This window comes from Sorex araneus, chromosome 2 (assembly GCF_027595985.1).
Source record: "Sorex araneus isolate mSorAra2 chromosome 2, mSorAra2.pri, whole genome shotgun sequence".
In the NCBI taxonomy this organism is placed as follows: domain Eukaryota; kingdom Metazoa; phylum Chordata; class Mammalia; order Eulipotyphla; family Soricidae; genus Sorex; species Sorex araneus.
The window spans coordinates 42,140,799-42,157,033 of NC_073303.1; the positions used below are offsets into that span (position 1 = coordinate 42,140,799).

Sequence of the window (16,235 nt, forward strand, 5' to 3'; positions counted from 1 at the left end):
GCTGGGGATCGAACCCAGGGCGGCCACACACATGCAAGTAGCCTCCACGCGCTGGGCTTTCTCCTGAGCCCTATGCGACAGGAATGAGGAACACTCCAAAGGACTCTCTGTGCTTTTGATAAATGTCATGTGAGCAATCTCCGGCATCACATCTACCAAGAAGGAAAAATGCCACCGTGATGTGATGATGAGTCCAAGAAGGAGCGCAGTGAGTGGGCCCCACAGCCGGGCCAAGGCGGCCCGGAGAGCAGAGCAGTGCCCAGGGACGGTGCCCGGGCCTGCCCACTGGAGCCACTCCAACAGCGGAAGGCACGTAAGCGATCCAATGACAAACCTGAGTCGGAGTGACCTTCAGAGGGCAGGAGCTGAACTAGGGCCAAGCCGAGGAGGCGAGGGAAGCAGCACACAGCAAAGCTACGCGTGGAAGGTGCTGCCCAAGGCTTCGCCTGTCCCAACTCAGTCTGACCCAAAACATAATGTCACCACTGGAACAGACGACAGCACCAGCGGCTACAGAAGCAAGATCTGCGTCCTGAGGGACAAGTTCTCGGCCGAGACTGTCAGAGAAGCGGTGCAGGCAGGCGGATGCGGGCTGGGTGCCCCACAAGCAAGGCCCACGAGTGCTGACCCCCAAGTGAAGGAGACTAAACGCACGCCTGGCTCTGCGTGGTCTCGGGCCTCCGCATCTCCCACTGGCCTCTCTGCTGCCCCACACCTGCCTGGCCCGTGGCCTGCAGTCAGTTCCTGCACCTCTAGGCCCCATTTCCTACCAGTCCCAGATCCCTGCAGCACAGCCCAGCAGCCCAGAGGCTTTCTCCGTCTCTCCCCTGTGATTCTCGGGTGGGAACGGACACCGGGCCCAGGGCCTTATGTCCCTGGGGAGAACGGAGGGCAGCTCTCTCAACTTTAAACACCCACATAGGGACTTCTCAACATAACAGTCCGAAAAGAAACCTGGCTGGGCCCCGAGGCCTCCTAGTGATGCAGCGGGTCAGGGGCAGGCATGCAGGAGCACTGTCCTCACACTTCTCTGTCCCCAGCAGGCACAGCCTGCCGGTGGGCGCACGGGGGCCCTCCCAGCTCCCAGACACACAGAAAAGCAAAGTCTCTGCAGCCCACCCTCCACCCAGCATTTCCCTGTCGCTGAAAAGACGGCCCGCCATGACTCAGCTTCCACGGAGGTGCCGACAGCAGGAAGGCAGAGCAGACCTGAACTGTGAACTGTGCGCACAGAGCAGCCTGTGGAGTCTGTGAAGGAAAAGCTCCGTGAGCTGGAGTGTACGCAGGGGAGGGCAGCAGAGATCCTGGGCGCTGGGCAGGATGGCAGAGCAAGCTGCCAAGGGCCCGGCCTCCGGTCTTCCTGCCTGCAGGCCTTCTGCCCGAGACTCGCTCCTGCATCCCCACTTCTTCTAACCCCACCTACCTAAACCCCACTTTCCCTAAGCCTGACTTTGCCATACCCTGCAGACACACCAACCAAGCTTCCAGTCTTGCAAAGCAGAGAGATAAGGATATGTGTGTGTGTGTGTGTGTGTGTGTGTGTGTGTGTGTGGTGGGGCAGGTGGGGGTGGGGGGGGCGTCGGGGACTTATTTACTCACCCGAATAACCCAACAACTGAACTGGTGCCGGAATACCTGGGCCTTGTGTGACACACGAGGAAGCACAGGGTTTCGGCCTTGTCCATGACGGAGTCCCCAAGAGATGGGGACAGTGCCTGCTGTGGTCACTCCTCCCTTTCCCTCACTGGGCCAGGGGGTGACAAAGCCAAAGGCTGCAGGCAGGAGAGCCCCGCTCACCCACAGCTCAAGAAAACAAAGCAGGGCCCCACCCACGGCCACAACGCCCAATGGGTGGGAGCCGCCGGACGGGCAGGGACTCTGGCACCGGACCCCTGAGTCGGCTGGCCCTGGGTCCCAGCAGGATGACGGCGCCCCTTGGGCAGGCGTGAGGGGTCCCGCTCCTGCGCATCGCATCTTCCTACTCCCACACATTCGGTTCCCACGTGCAAAAGGCAGGGAAAGGCCGGGCCAGCAGTGACGGGATAGCGGCCGCCCCTCTGCGCCCAGCACCCGGCCCCGCGGGGCACCAGCACCCCGGGACCCTCGCCTCGCCTCCCGGAGGACCCCCCTCCCGCCTGGCGGGCCCTGTCACCGCCACCGCGCCCGCCAGGGCTGGTCTGGACGTGATTTCCCGAATCTCCCCCCGCGCTCAGGGAGTGCGACACCGTCCCGGGGAAGAGCCTGGCAGGGTCTGTGACTGCCGAGAGCCGCGCGGGAGGGACCCGGCCCCGCGCGCTGGGACGCGGTGGTTAGGGGGTGCCGGCGCCGCGGGGGCTTCGCGGCTTCCTCCGGCGCCCTGGGGGCCCCCGAGAGCGCCGCCTCCGGCCCCCCGAGGCGGGCAGCCGGGACCTGCCCGCGGGGCACGCCGCGAGGCCGCACGAGGCGGCGGCGGCGCCGGAGGGACGCGGGGCCCGGCCGGGCGAGCCGGTGGGTGATGCCGCACGGCGCGGCGGCGGCGGGGCCGCGGGGGAGGCGCCACCGGCCGGCGGAGGGCGGAGGCGGGGGCCGCGGCGCCGGCCCGGGGGCAGGCGGAGGGCCCGGGGCCGCGCCGACCGCCGGCCGCTCACCTGTGCGTGGGCCACCACCAGGCTCTTGTTGCCTTCGCCGTGGTACCTCCATTCATTCTCGTCCATCTTCGCCTCGTCCATCCCCCGGTGCGGCCCTTGCACCTCGTGGGGTCACGAGCTGGCAGCCGCCGGTCCAGCCCGGGCACCAGCCGCCTCCGTGGGGGGTGGAGCGCCTGTCAGCCACCGCCTCCGCTCCACCCGGGCGCCGCGACTCGCAGGCGCGCGCCGCCGGAAGCCCCGCCCCCGGCGCTGCCATGGCAGAGCCGGGCAACTTCCTGGTCGGCGCCGCTCACCTCCATGCACGCCGGCGGGGGCCGGGGCCCGGCGGCCATCTTAGGTGCTGGCAAAGTGACTCACTTCCGAAGCGCGGTCTTGGGGGTCCGGAAAAGAGGCTTCCGGCCTCGGCGCCGGAAGTGAGGCCAGCGGGAGGGACCGGCGGCGGCCGGGCGCCAGCCGCGGCGGCTCGGGGAGGCCGGAGCGAGGGGGCGCTCTCCGGGGCGGGCTCTCCAGGCCCGGCGTCGAATTCCAGCCGAGCCGGGGTGGGGAGATCCGGGGGGTGGGGACGTTGTCCCTGCGGGCGGGTGAGCGACGCACTTGCTCTGAGCCCCGTGGACGGGGTTGGGGGGCACGAACAGCGTTTGCTTTTGAGGAGAATCGCCGCAGAGCAGGCCCGTGACGCAGGCGACAGAGGAAACGACGCTGGCGTGACTGGCCTTCTGAGAGGCCCTTTCCCGAGGAATAGTTCGCACTGAGCCCGGGGACGCGCCGTCCGCACGCGCTGGCTTCCTTGGGACACGGCGCTGCCCCGGCCCCCACCTCAGTTCCTCAGCGAGGAGGCAGGGCCGGTGCCCGAGAGCTCAGGTCCCCAGCTCAGGCTCGGGGCCACTGGGGGAGCTTTAAAGGGTCCCCAAGCCCCGCGGCGGCGCCCCCAGATAAACGCGTGCTAAGAACGTTTCATGTGTTCGTATTTATCATAACATAAAATACTTTTTAAATCACATGACACCCTTTTTTTTTTTTTAGAAAAGGAATAAACTGGGGTGGGGGGCGATACCTCAAGGGCAGAAGCTGAGCGATTTGGACCCCGAGAGGGACGTTGGAGGACACAGCATCTGGACCACGGCATAAGGGCGCAAGTCATTATACTGGCGAGTCCGCAGCCAAGTGAAGTACCAGGAGTGGCCCTTAAATACCCTGGGTTTGGCTGGGGAAACCCTTCTATTTCTTTTTTAGGGGGGTGTGGGGGCTCACCCAGTGATGTTGAGGGCTTACTCCTGGCTCTGCAGTCGGGGAGCACTCCTGGCAGGGCTCAGGGGACCATGTGAGTTGCTAGGGATAGAACCCTGGTGTGTCGGGTGCAAGGCAAGTGCCCTACCCACTGTACTATCTCACCACCTACCCCTTCCCCCCCACACACACAGATTTTTTTTTAACACATAACTACTTCCCACCAAATAGGAGCAGAGATTCTTTTACATTTTTGAAAATCTCTTTAACGTCTGGCCTCTTAGACTGTAGCTGAACCCCCGCATCCATTCTTCTTTCAGTTGTGTTGCAGTATATCGAAGGGTACAGGGAAATCCAGTTTCGGGGAGATCTGGGATTCAACAATGACAGACCTGTAGGCCTCACTGTGATAAATAGCCAGGTGCCCCTCTGGGATCCTGGAGAGGCCTTGGAGTGCCAGTGAATTGAAGCTCACTTTGGGAAAATGAACTGCAGTTCGCCAGGCTCCAGTCCCCAGTGAACAGGCCTTTGGCGAGACACCATGAGGATTAAGAAAAGAGACAAAAAGAAGCGAGAGAAAAATCCCGGGGTCAGGGAGCTAGCAACCGCATGGACTGGCACAAATTGTATTTATTACTTAGAACCAATAATCATTAAAAGGAGAAGAACAACATTCTTTGGTCAGGGGCTTACAATCTTGATCTACCCAGGTTACACTAATATATATCCAAGAGTGTTAGTTTATTGGGATAAACATAAATGTAAAGGGTTTTCTTGAGGGGAAGTTCTTCCAGGAGGGGGAACAGAGATGGAGCAGACAGGACCCCCGCCCGTGTCAGCATTCCATACCTAAACTCCAGCATTCTGGACTCTGGTTCCCAGCAGCAGCTGAACATTTCTGCCCACAAATTCCCCAAACGATTGATTGCCCCAGGTAGGAGGATGCTAAGGATGCTCCCTAGAAATGGTTGAGAAACAGACCGTGCCCGGAAGTGAACTCCAAAGGACACCAAGAATGGTGAGCTGTTAGGGTTTCCAGACATCCAGACCTTCCCAAAGCTAGGAGACCAAAACTTGTCAAGGGAATTTCTTAGCACTGTAAAAGACTTGGGATTAGCTCATGGAGTTTTTAAACACAGGAAGTTTATGTAGTACTGGGATTGTTCTATGTCTTGGGTTTTTTCCAAGTAGTGTTTTATGTCTGGCACGGTTTTGAATTACTGATGTATGGTGAGGATAAGAAAAGATTACATTTTCATTTGATGATTTTGTTTTTTAATTTTGAGTTTGGGGCCACACTCCACTGTGCTCAGGATTTAACTCCTGGCTCTATGCTCAGGGATACTTTTGGTGGGAGTTCAGAAGACCATATTTGGTGCTAGGGATCAACTCAGGGCCAGCCACATGCAAGGTAAGTGCCTTTCCCACTGTCCTATCTCTCTTACTCACTCTGTGATTATTTTTCAATTCTGCACAGATGATTCACTGGGATTTACTGGGTCCACCCCTCCCAACTCAGTGTCCCTTGGGTTTCAGGTATAAACAGATGCTTTGGTAGAAGTGGGGTAACACTGAGGGGAGAGGGCACATATGTGGGGCTCAAAGAGAGGGAGATGCTGGAAAGGAAAGGCCTGAGCAAAGTGTTGCAGAGAGCCAATGTATGTAAGTTCCTTTTTATCATTTTTTGGGGGAGATGGGCATTCCCCAGCAGTGGTCAAGGGACCATGCTCAGTGTTATTTGAACAACCAAATAATAGTTCCATGGAACCAAGATACTTGAACCCAGTGAAACTGGGGCCACAAGATCCACCTGGCAGTGCTGGGTTGGGGGCTCCAGGATGACACCCAGGAAAAAGGGTTAGGGGAACCCCCAGTGGTACACTGCCAGGGAACAAAAGCCCGTAGGGTAGGAACTTCACAAACATTCCTGCCCCCTGAGCTCTCTCTCTCCCTGCCTCCCAACAATCCAATTTCTCTGAAAGAAACTACCTGTCAATCTGGCCTGACTTAAACTAATTCATTTATTACAGTTTTTGTTTGTTTATTGTTGTTTGGGGGCCATACCTGGTGATGCTCAGGGATTGCTCCTGGCTCTGCACTCAGGAATTACTCCTGGCAGTGCTAGGGGATTACCATGATGCTGGGGATCAAACCTGGGTCAGCCGTATGCAAAGTCAGTCTCTTACCAACTGTACTATATTCCTGGACTTTATTTCATAGGTTCAGGGCCACTGTGACCACCTAGGTCATGAGGTGTCACATGCCCTTATCATTACATTAACCAGTCATTGGGTCAAGACATGTTGGGATATGATCTACATTTATCTGACAAAATTCACTCCCTTCACTCATTTTGAAATGCCTGAAGAGTAAATCCCCCTTAATTAGGCAACTTCGATTTTCTGTTTGTTTGATTTCGGTTTGGGGGCCACACCCAGTAGTGCTCAGACTTCCTCCTGAACCTATGCCCAGGGATCACTCCTGGTTCAGCTCAAGGGACCATATTTGGTGCCCGGGATTAAACCAGGTTGATTGCATACAGGACCAGCACCTTCACCCTTATATTATCTCTCCAGACCAGCTGGGTAACTCATAAACCAGGAGGAACTCAGGCATCTCGGAATGGTGGCCAATGAGGGAGAGAGTTTCCCAGGAAACTGGAAACAGTAAAGAAGTGAATGAAAGTACCTCTCTTGCTTTTCATTTTGCCCCCCAGTGAAGTCCATCTTGCACTTGAGTTGCATTTGGTTTTGTGTGTTTGGTTGATTGGTTTGTTGGTCGGTTTGGTCTGGAATCACATCCGATGGTGCTCAGGGGGCGTTCTCAGGAGTGCTTGCTGGACCCTTTATGGTGGCAGGGATCAAATTTGGAGCTTCCACATGCAAAGCCTGCCCTCAGCTTGTTGAGCTGCCTTATTGGAGGCGCCTTGTTTCCTGTCATTCACAGCTGAGAATCCAAAAGAATAGTTGGGATAACTGGGATAGACAGCGGGGAGTGAGGGACATTCAGGAGCAAAGACCAAGACCAGTGTTGAAGGGAATTCTTGCATGGGGTAGTTTGGTGAGACCATTTCTACTCCTCCAGACCTCAACCTTCCAGTCAGATTCCAAGCACTTCGCACTTCTAATCAGTACCTCATCCTGTTTCTAAAAGGAAGAAATGGAAATATGTCTTCGAATTACATTGAAAAAAGAAAAAAATCTCTATAAATGAGGGAGCAAATCAGTAATAACTGGCACCCCCATGAAGAGTATTTAGTCCATTTTCACAATTTTTGCACATGGGATTTTTTTACAGTTTTTATAAGGAAGTGGTGTAAAGTGTCACATACATATACATATATATGATATAAAGTATCACTGAGACGACATGAGAAAAGCCTCATCTCTCAAAAAGCAGCCATCTCTGTCTAATTAGGAAACCATTAGACAAACCCACCTAGGAAGCCATTCTACAGAGTAAATCCAAGTTAAAGGATCTCTTCTCTTGGAACAGAGCAATAGTATAGGTAGGAAAGCACCTGTCTTGTACACAGCTGCCCCGGGTTCTATTCCAAGCACCATAGATGGTTCCCTGAGCCCTGAGTATCACTGGGTGTGTCCTCCCTCCAAGGGGGGGGGGAACCCGTAAAATCCAATGGCGATCTTGACTTCAGTTCATAGTAGCAATCCCAAAGTTTCTTCTTCTAGGGAAACATATCACAAATATGCTAACAGCAGGCCTGAAGCTCAGTGGTAGCTAGGAGTGCCATGTTACCACATTTCTATAAATCCAGAACTAAATATTTACCCAGGAAGTCATTTATTATTCAAAATTTATAATTAAACAATGAAAATAATCCTCTTAAGTATATGTCAGATTAGCAAAGTGAAGCCGTTCTTAAACAACATCAGCTGTGGGTGGCGGAGACGAGACGGACAAGACACACGTACTGAGGCAGGAAGGATGGCGGGGTGGCGGGGGCTCGGTTTGGTAATTTCCTTAAAGTAATACCCTTTGACTCATCACTTCCATGGCTACAAATTACCCAGCTAAGCCCACAGGACTAGAGCACATGCTTTGCATGTGGGAAGACCAGATTTGGTTGCCCAGCCCCAAGTTATTTCCCTGAAGGAGCTCCTGAGCACCACAAGGAGTGGCAAAAAAAAAAACAAAACACCTCCCTACGAATGTTCAGATGTTTGTTCAATGTGGGAATGTGGGACTGTGGGAAACCAGAGCAATAATACAGCAGGTAGAGCTTTAGCCTTGCACATGGCCGATCTGGGTTAGATCCCTGACACCCCATCTGATCCCCTCACAGTGCCAGGAATGATCCCTGAGTACTGCTGGGTGTGGCCCAGAAACAAAAATTCAAATCAAAGCAAACAGGAATAATGGACAGAACTTGGCTTCCCTATATGGACAGCTGTAGGCCACATTAGTCTACCCTACCTTGGAGAATGGAGAGGGCTGAGCTTAACTTCTTAAATAACCTGTTTTAAAATGCTAGGGGTCCCAAAACACACAGCAGAAAATGCCACCTGCACTTTTGTGCTCATTGCAGCACTATTCACAATAGCCAGAATCTGAAAACAGCCCAAGTGCCCAAGAACAGATGACTGGATAAAGAAACTATGGTACATCTATACAATGGAATTCTATATAACCTCCAGGGAAAATTAAGTCATGAAATTTGTACATAGATGGACATGGAGAGTATTACGCTAAGTGAAATGAGTCAGAAGGAGAGGGACAGACATAGAATGATTGCACTTATTTGCAATCATTTATATTTCACATATATACAAGTCTCACAATAGAGACGTTACTGGTGCCCGCCCGAGCAAATCGATGAACAATGGGATGACAGTGCTACTATATACACACACACACACACAATGTAGTATGAGACTAATACCCAAGGACAGTAGAAACTAGGGCCAAGAGGACTGGTCCATGGTAGGAAGCTTACCGTGGGGTGGGGGGGGGGCGGGGGGGGGAGGTTAGGACAAAGAACCACTATGACAATGATATAATTGGAAATGATCACTCTGGACAAGAACTGAGTGCTAAAAAGAAGTAAAGGATTGCACATATTGCAAACCATAATGGAGAGAGAGAGACAAAGAGACACAGAGAGAGGAAGAGAAAAGTGTCTGCCATAGAGGCAGGCTAGAACTGGTAGCAGGGGAGAAACTGGGGACATTGGTGGCAGGAAATGTACACTGGTGAAGGGAAGAGTGTTCAAGCATTGTATAACTGAAACCCAATCATGAAAAACTTTGTAACCGTGTATCTTACTGTGATTCAATAAAAAAAAAAAAAAGGTGGGGAGGAGAAGATTAACCTGTATTAGAACATGTTCACCTAGAGGATGTCATGCCAAGTCAGAGGGAGAAGGACAAAAATAGAATTATCTCTCTCATATGTGGAGTTGTAAGGGAATACAATTGGGTAATAATAACAGGCATCTAGAGTCTGACTCAGAATTGAATTTACCAAGATGGTGTAAGAAGGAGGGGACCTTGGGACACTAATGGAGGGACACTAATATTCTTGTGGAGGATTGGTGTTGGAACATTGTAGCCTGAAACTCTAGCATTAGCGCTATTGTGAGTCATGGTGTCTAAGTAGAAATTGGAGGCAGGAGGAAATATAGCAAGTTCCCAAGTGAATCTCAGACCCACAGAATTATGGTTCACTCCATGAGAAAACATGAGTGAGACCGATGCTGACAAGAAAGATGTTCCAATAATCCAAGCAAACCTATGGTGTGCATGGAAATGCAAAGAAAACAATGGAAATCATCTCTTTGGGGAGAAGAGTGGAAGAAATGAAGGAAGGAAAGAAGGTCACAAACAAAACAAAAATCTCTAAGCATGAGGTGATGTCCATAGAAGAACCAAGAGAAAAGAAAAATAACATTATCCAAAAACACCTACAAAGGCATGAAATATGCATTGTTGAATAGCATGAGAAACTTAAAGGTATTTGAAGCAATAATAACTAAAATTTTCTACCAAATTAATGTCACTCAATTCAGATCCAGGACGCTCTGAGAATGCCAAGCAGGGGGAAAATGCTAAAATAAAATATCTAAGCATATGATATTGAAACGGAAGTCAATATAAAAGCTCTTGGAAGAAAACAGATGGCCTCTCAAGGAAGAACGATAAGAATCATGTCTGGTGTCTTCTGAGAAATGGTGCAAACCACAAAAGTGCAAAGTGACATATTTAAAGTGCCCGCTGCCCTTCCTCTCCTGTACCCGCTGAGGAGTGTGAGATGGTGTGGGCTCATTCGCTCCGGCAGGATGAACTGGGACGTTTCCTGCCAGAGGGGGACCCCTAACCTGCATCTCCGGCCTCCTCAGAGAAGCCACCCTCTGTGGAGCAGTGACGGCATGTGGCAAGTTCCCTGGGTCATCTGGATCAAATAGGATCTCTGGCTTGGTTCTGAGGACCATGATCACTGCTGGTGAATATCTGTGTTTGCTTGTTTGTTTGGGTTTGGGATCACACACCGGGTGGTGGTCAGGGTTTATTCTTTTCTTTTTTAATTTTTTAAATTTTATTGAATCACCGTGAGATAGTTACAAGCTTTCGTGTTTGGGTTACAATCTCACAATGATCAAACACCCATCTCTCCACCAGTGCACATTCCCCACCACCAATATCCCGGTTATACCCCCCTTTCCCACCCTCCCCCTGCCTCCACGGCAGACAATATTCCCCATACTCTCTACTTTTGGGCATCATAGCTTGCAACACAGACACTGAGAGGTCATCATGTTTGGTCCATTATCTACTTTTGGCATGCATCTCCCATCCCAACTGGTTCCTCCAGCCATCATTTCCTTCGTGATTCCTTCTCTATTCCATCTGCCTTCTCCTCTCCACTCATGAAGCAGGCTTCCAGCTAAGGGTCAATCCCCCTGGCCTTGTATCTACCGTCCTTGGGTGTCAGCCTCATGTGATGCTACCCTACACTCCACAAATGAATCAGTCTCAGGGTTTATTCTTAGCTCTGTGTCAGGAAACACTCCTGGCAAGACTTGGGAAACCCTATGCGGTGCCAGGGATTGAACTTGGGTTGGCCTCATGCAAGGCAAGGGCCCTGCCCACTGTTCTATCTCTCTGGCAGCCCCAGGGCTGGCGAATATCTTACTGACCAGTCATTTCAAGGCAAGCCCAAGCCCTGGAACCTGCAACAAATCAGAAATGGCCAAAGCAGGGTGGAAAGACAGTATAGCAGGTAAGGCCCTTGCCTTGCATGCTACTGACCCAATTTGACCCCCAGAATGTCCCTTGAGCCCTACCGGGAGTCATCCCTGAGCACAGAGCCAGGAATAGCTCTGAGCACTGTGTGGCACAAACTGGCCCAACACACACACACACACACACACACACACACACAAGCCAAAACAGAGCTGCATGCCCCGCAAGGCAGAAAAGACAAGCCCCTAAGGGGCCCAGAGCTTAAGCACTGCAGGGAGGGCATTTGTCTTGCAAGTGACCAACCCAAATTTTATCCCCAGCATCCCATATGGTCCCCCGAGCACCACCAGGAGTGATTTCTAAGTGCAGAGCCAGGAGTAACCATTGAGCATCGCTGGGTGTGTCCTCAAAATTTAAAAATTAATAAAAAATAGAAGCCTCTGGAGAAACTTCAGTGGCAGCTAAGGTGGCTGATGCTGAGGATGTGCCAGGAAGCACAAATGTAGCCAGATGTGGGGCTGGCCACAGAGAGGCCCATGGAGACCACAGATTGGATGCTGGAGACCCTGCGGAGATCTTGATGGCGTTGATGGTGGAGCAGGTGGAGATCTTAGAGGCCCAGTGTCCAGGGGATGCTGAAATCAGGCCCAGGGGTGCCCAGCAACCATGGGGAGGGGGGGAAATGAAATTCCAGAAGTCAGCCTTGATCCTTCCTCTCAGGTTATGAAGGTAGACCTGATGAAGCTCCTGGTGCTGTCAAGGATAAAGACAGAGAGGGGCCTTGAATTTCTTTTTAGACATTTTTAAGGGGCCAGCGAAAATGCACAGGGATTAGAGTGCTCACAGCTGGTCAATGTTTGGTCCCCAGCTCTCCATAGGGTCCCCCGCCCCATCTCCAGGATTGATCCCTGAGCACAGAGCCAGGTATAAACTTTGAACGTCAGCACAAGGCGTGGCTCAACCTTGTCCCCCACATGCAAAAAATGGTATGTTGCTCATGAGTAATGGACATTATCAAATCTTATCCTATTTGCTTATTAACCAGTTGATGCACATATAGGCTGTTACCACCACATAGCTATTTTAGATAAAGTTAAAATTGTCTTGAAGTGTTTCTGTGGACATAAATTTTTATTTATCTTAGTAAATTCTAAGAGTAGAATTGCTAGATCATTTGGTACATACACAATTGACTTTTTGAGAATCTGGCAAAGTGGTTGTTTTTTTTGGGGGGGATTGGGGCCATACTGGAAAGTGCTCAGGGGCCCCTCCTGGATCTGTGCTGAGGATGACTCCTGGCAGTGCTCAGTACTGGGGATTCAATCCTGTTGGCCATGTGCAAGGCAAGCACTTTACTTTCTATCCTATCTCTCCGGCCCCTGGCAGTGTTTTCTAAAGACCGTTGTGCCCATTTCCATCGCTACTAGAATTTACAAACATTCCGATTTCTCCAGCTTCTTGGTACAGCATGCATTTCAGATCACGAACATCTAATGGGTGTGGAGTGAGAATTTGCTTTGCATGCCAGTGTTTAGTGATGTTGATCTTTTTCTATGTTTATTAGCTATTTGTATACATCACTGAAGAAATGTTTACTCAAGTTCCTTGCACATTGTCTTAGAGTGGGTTGTTTATCTTTAGCTTGCTGAGTTAAAAACTTCTTCACATATTTTGAGGAGTAGATAATCCTAAATACACGATTTGCAAATACATATTTCCATTAATGGCAAGTTTTCTTACTCTGTTGATAATGGTCTGTGGAGTACAAAGGTTTGTTTTATATATTTTAAAGTTTTATTTTAGTTTTATAAAGTTGTTCACAATATTTGATTACATTTAATATTTGAACACCAATCCAACCACCATTACACCTTCAAACCACCATATTTTCATTCTGAACCCCAAAGCCTGCCTTCAAAGAAAAACTGAAATAATTTATTTTGTATTGCTTATTATGAATAGCACTATAGCACTGTCATCCCATTGTTCCTCCATTTGCTCAAGTGGGCACCAGTAACATCTCCATTGTGAGAATTGTTGTTACTGTTTTTGGCATATCGAATACGCCACGGGTAGCTTGCCAGGCTCTGCCATGCAGGAGGGATACTCTCAGTAGCTTGCTGGGCTCTCCAAGAGGAATGGAGGAATCGGACCCGGGTCGTCTGAGTGCAAGGCAAACACCCTACCCACTGTGCTATCGCTCTAGAATTATTATGAGTAATCTGCTAAAAATGATCCAAAAAAGATTTCTTAGAGGAAAGTGTGTGAAGGTTGTTGTATTTCACCCAGGAGCCATTAAGCCCTTCTGTAAAAGATGACTAACATGTTGTTAAATATTGAGCCTCATGTGCTAATATACAATATGGGTATGTTTCCCCCTAAGATTGGTTGCCTTCTACTTTAAACCCTATCAAATGTGGTGAGCTACTCTTGGAATATTAGTAGTGTGAAGTATGAGATGTCCAGGAATAGATTCTGTCATGGGTGAGGCTTGTCCAAGCGTGTGGAGAGTTGCCATGAGCAGGGCAGTGGTTGAGTTCTGGGTTTTCAGCTGCCGGGGTTGGGTCTGTTGGGGCAGGGAGGGACCTCACCCGCCCCCCTCCAGGTTGCCCTGAATTAAACAGCCTGGTGTAGGGTCTGGAGGCATGGCTATGGCTAATTGTTCTGTGTTCTCTTCCAAGATTTTTTTTCTTTCTTTTTTCTTTTTTTTTTGGGGGGGGGGGAGTCATACACAGCGATGCACAGGGGTTACTCTTGGCTCATGCACTCAGGAATTACTCCTGGCGGTGCTTGGGGAACCATATGGGATGCCCTACCCATTGCACTATCTCTCAGGCCCCTGGATATAACTTCTTTCACTCAGTCATGTGCATGTATGTTTCCTGAATTTTGTGGCTGGATAGTGGCTGGATAGTTTTATGTGCTAAATAATATTTAATCGTCTGGATGTATCACAGTTTATGCATTCACACTCTAAATGAAGGACATCTTGGTGACTTACAAGTTTGGAGGGTTTGGTGGCTTGTTTGTTTGTTTGTTTGTTTGTTTGATTTTTGGGTCACACCTGGTCATGCTTGAGGTCATTTCTGGCTCTGCACTCAGGAATCATTCCTGGTGGGACTTGGGAGACCTTATGGGATGCTGGGAATCAAACCTGGGCTGGGTGCATGCAAAGCAAATGCCCTACCCACTGTGCAGCCCCAAGTCTGGAGAATGTGAATAAAGATACAAAAGGGTTGGATGTAGACATAGGCTGTCAACTCCTCTGGGTCATAATGAAGAGCACAACTGCTGGGCCAGAAGGGTAAAAGTGTGTTTCATTTGGCAAGAGCCCCCCCACCAAAAAAAACCAAAAAACAGAAACGAAAACCTTCCCCAAATACTATTTCCCCTCCTCCTGGCTGTGGCAAGCTTCCTGTTGGTCCACAGCCAAGTCAGCAATCAGTGTTTCTCAGAACTTTTGATTTTTGCCATTAGTCAATTGCAGCGGCATTTCGTTGTTGCAATTGAATTTGTGTGATACATGCTTTGATTATCTTGATTTATCATCGGTATATCTTCACTGGTGCAACAGATATCTGTTCAGATCTTTCCCTTAATTTTAAACTGGGTCTTAGGTTTTCTTTTTCTTTCTTTCTTTTTTATTATTATATTTTGTCTTGTTTATGGGGCACACATGGCAGTGCTCAGGCTTACCCTGACTGTGCTTAGGAATTATTCCTGGTGGCACTTGGGGAACCATATGAGATGCTGGGGATCCAACCCAGTCAGCCATGTGCAAGATAAGTAGCTTACCTGATGTACTACTTCTCTGGCCCCTAGTTTACTTTACTTTTAGCAGGGAGCCATACCTGGCAATGCTCAGGGGTCACTCCTGGCTTGGTATTCGGAATTACTCCTGGCAGACTCAGGGGACCATAAAGGATGCCGAGGATTGAACCCAGGTCTACAGCATGCAAGGCAAATACCCTACTCATTATACTATCATTTCAGCCCCTTAGTTTTCTTATAGTTGAGTCTTAAGAGTTCTTCATAGAATTGGTATGAATTTGTTTTCAGTTACAAGACCATACGTGGTGGTGCTCAGAGCTAATTCCTGGTGTGCTGCTCGGGGGTTCTCCTGGCGATGCTCAGGGGATCATACAGTGCCAGAGGCTGAGCCAGGGCCTCCTGCATGCAAAGCCTATATCGAAACCCTTGAATCTGTTTCCTTAGTCCTTGGTAAGTCTTCTATAAGATTTTTTTTTTGGTAAATAATTTACTCTGGGATTGCTCTTCTTATGCCTTTGACAATGTCATAGAAGCTTTTTCATTTGTTTGTTTTGGGTCCCACCCAGCCATGCTCAGGTCTTACTCCCTGACTCTGCACTCAGGAATCACTCCCAGTTTCTGCCAGGGAGAGAAACTGGGTCAGTCACATACAAGATCCTACCCTAAAAAAGCCAATATCGAATCCCCTGAGAAATCAGGCCTCCAGGGTTACGTCCAGTGGTAACCATGGGGACCATGCTGTGCAGGCGTTGAGCATGAACCCCTCATCTAGCTCCTCAACCTCTGCCTTCATGTTTTTCCCTCTTTCCCTCCCAGTTCCCATCTTTGTTGATGTGCTAAAGCCTTGCTAGCACATCTGGGGCCACACATCACAGCAGTGCTCACTCACCTGATGTGATGCTCACCTAACTGCTCATCTGGAGTGCTGCTCACCTGGCTTGGTGCTCACCTAGCACGGTGCTTACCTAGCATAGTGCTCACCGAGCGTGGTGCTCAGCTGGTGTGGTGCAGTACTCACACAGGTCCTTGCCAGGGCAGTATGCCGAGTCAGAGGCACGTAAGTTAGGGCCATGTGCTCAGACAGTGCTCACCAGAATTCACACATGTCCTGTGTGATGGTGCTTGCCAGGGGCCACCTGTGGTGTGACCACAGAGGGCTTGTGGCCACAGACAGGCATCGATGCTAGGATTGCTCTTGGTGAATGTGGGACCCCAGGAATTTGAACTTGTGACCAGAGGTTGGCAAGGCAGGTGCTCTATGTCCTGCTCTGTTTCTCCGGACTCATTTAACATCAAGGGAACATGTGTGACAGGTGCCGCGTCTTTGTTCAGGCCTGCATTTTGCATGGGAATGTCCACTTTTTCCAGGATTTCTTCACGATTGTATCATTCCATTGGACTTTTCCATATA

The 16,235-nt window shown here is 50.4% G+C and overlaps 1 protein-coding gene across 2 annotated transcripts in view; it reads right to left on the bottom strand.

Moving 5' to 3' along the window:
* IPPK (inositol-pentakisphosphate 2-kinase) overlaps window positions 1-2,848 on the bottom strand; it is a 37,230-nt gene extending 34,382 nt beyond the window's left edge. Inside the window, exon 1 of one of the 2 annotated variants that reach the window (XM_055128014.1) lies at window positions 2,628-2,848. In XM_055128014.1, coding sequence (XP_054983989.1) covers window positions 2,628-2,708 — 81 coding nt within the window. In that variant the 5' untranslated portion in view covers window positions 2,709-2,848. The remainder of the gene's footprint in view (window positions 1-2,627) is intronic. The other variant, XM_055128015.1, reaches the window with a different exon arrangement.
* Between the last annotated feature and the right edge of the window lie 13,387 nt (window positions 2,849-16,235).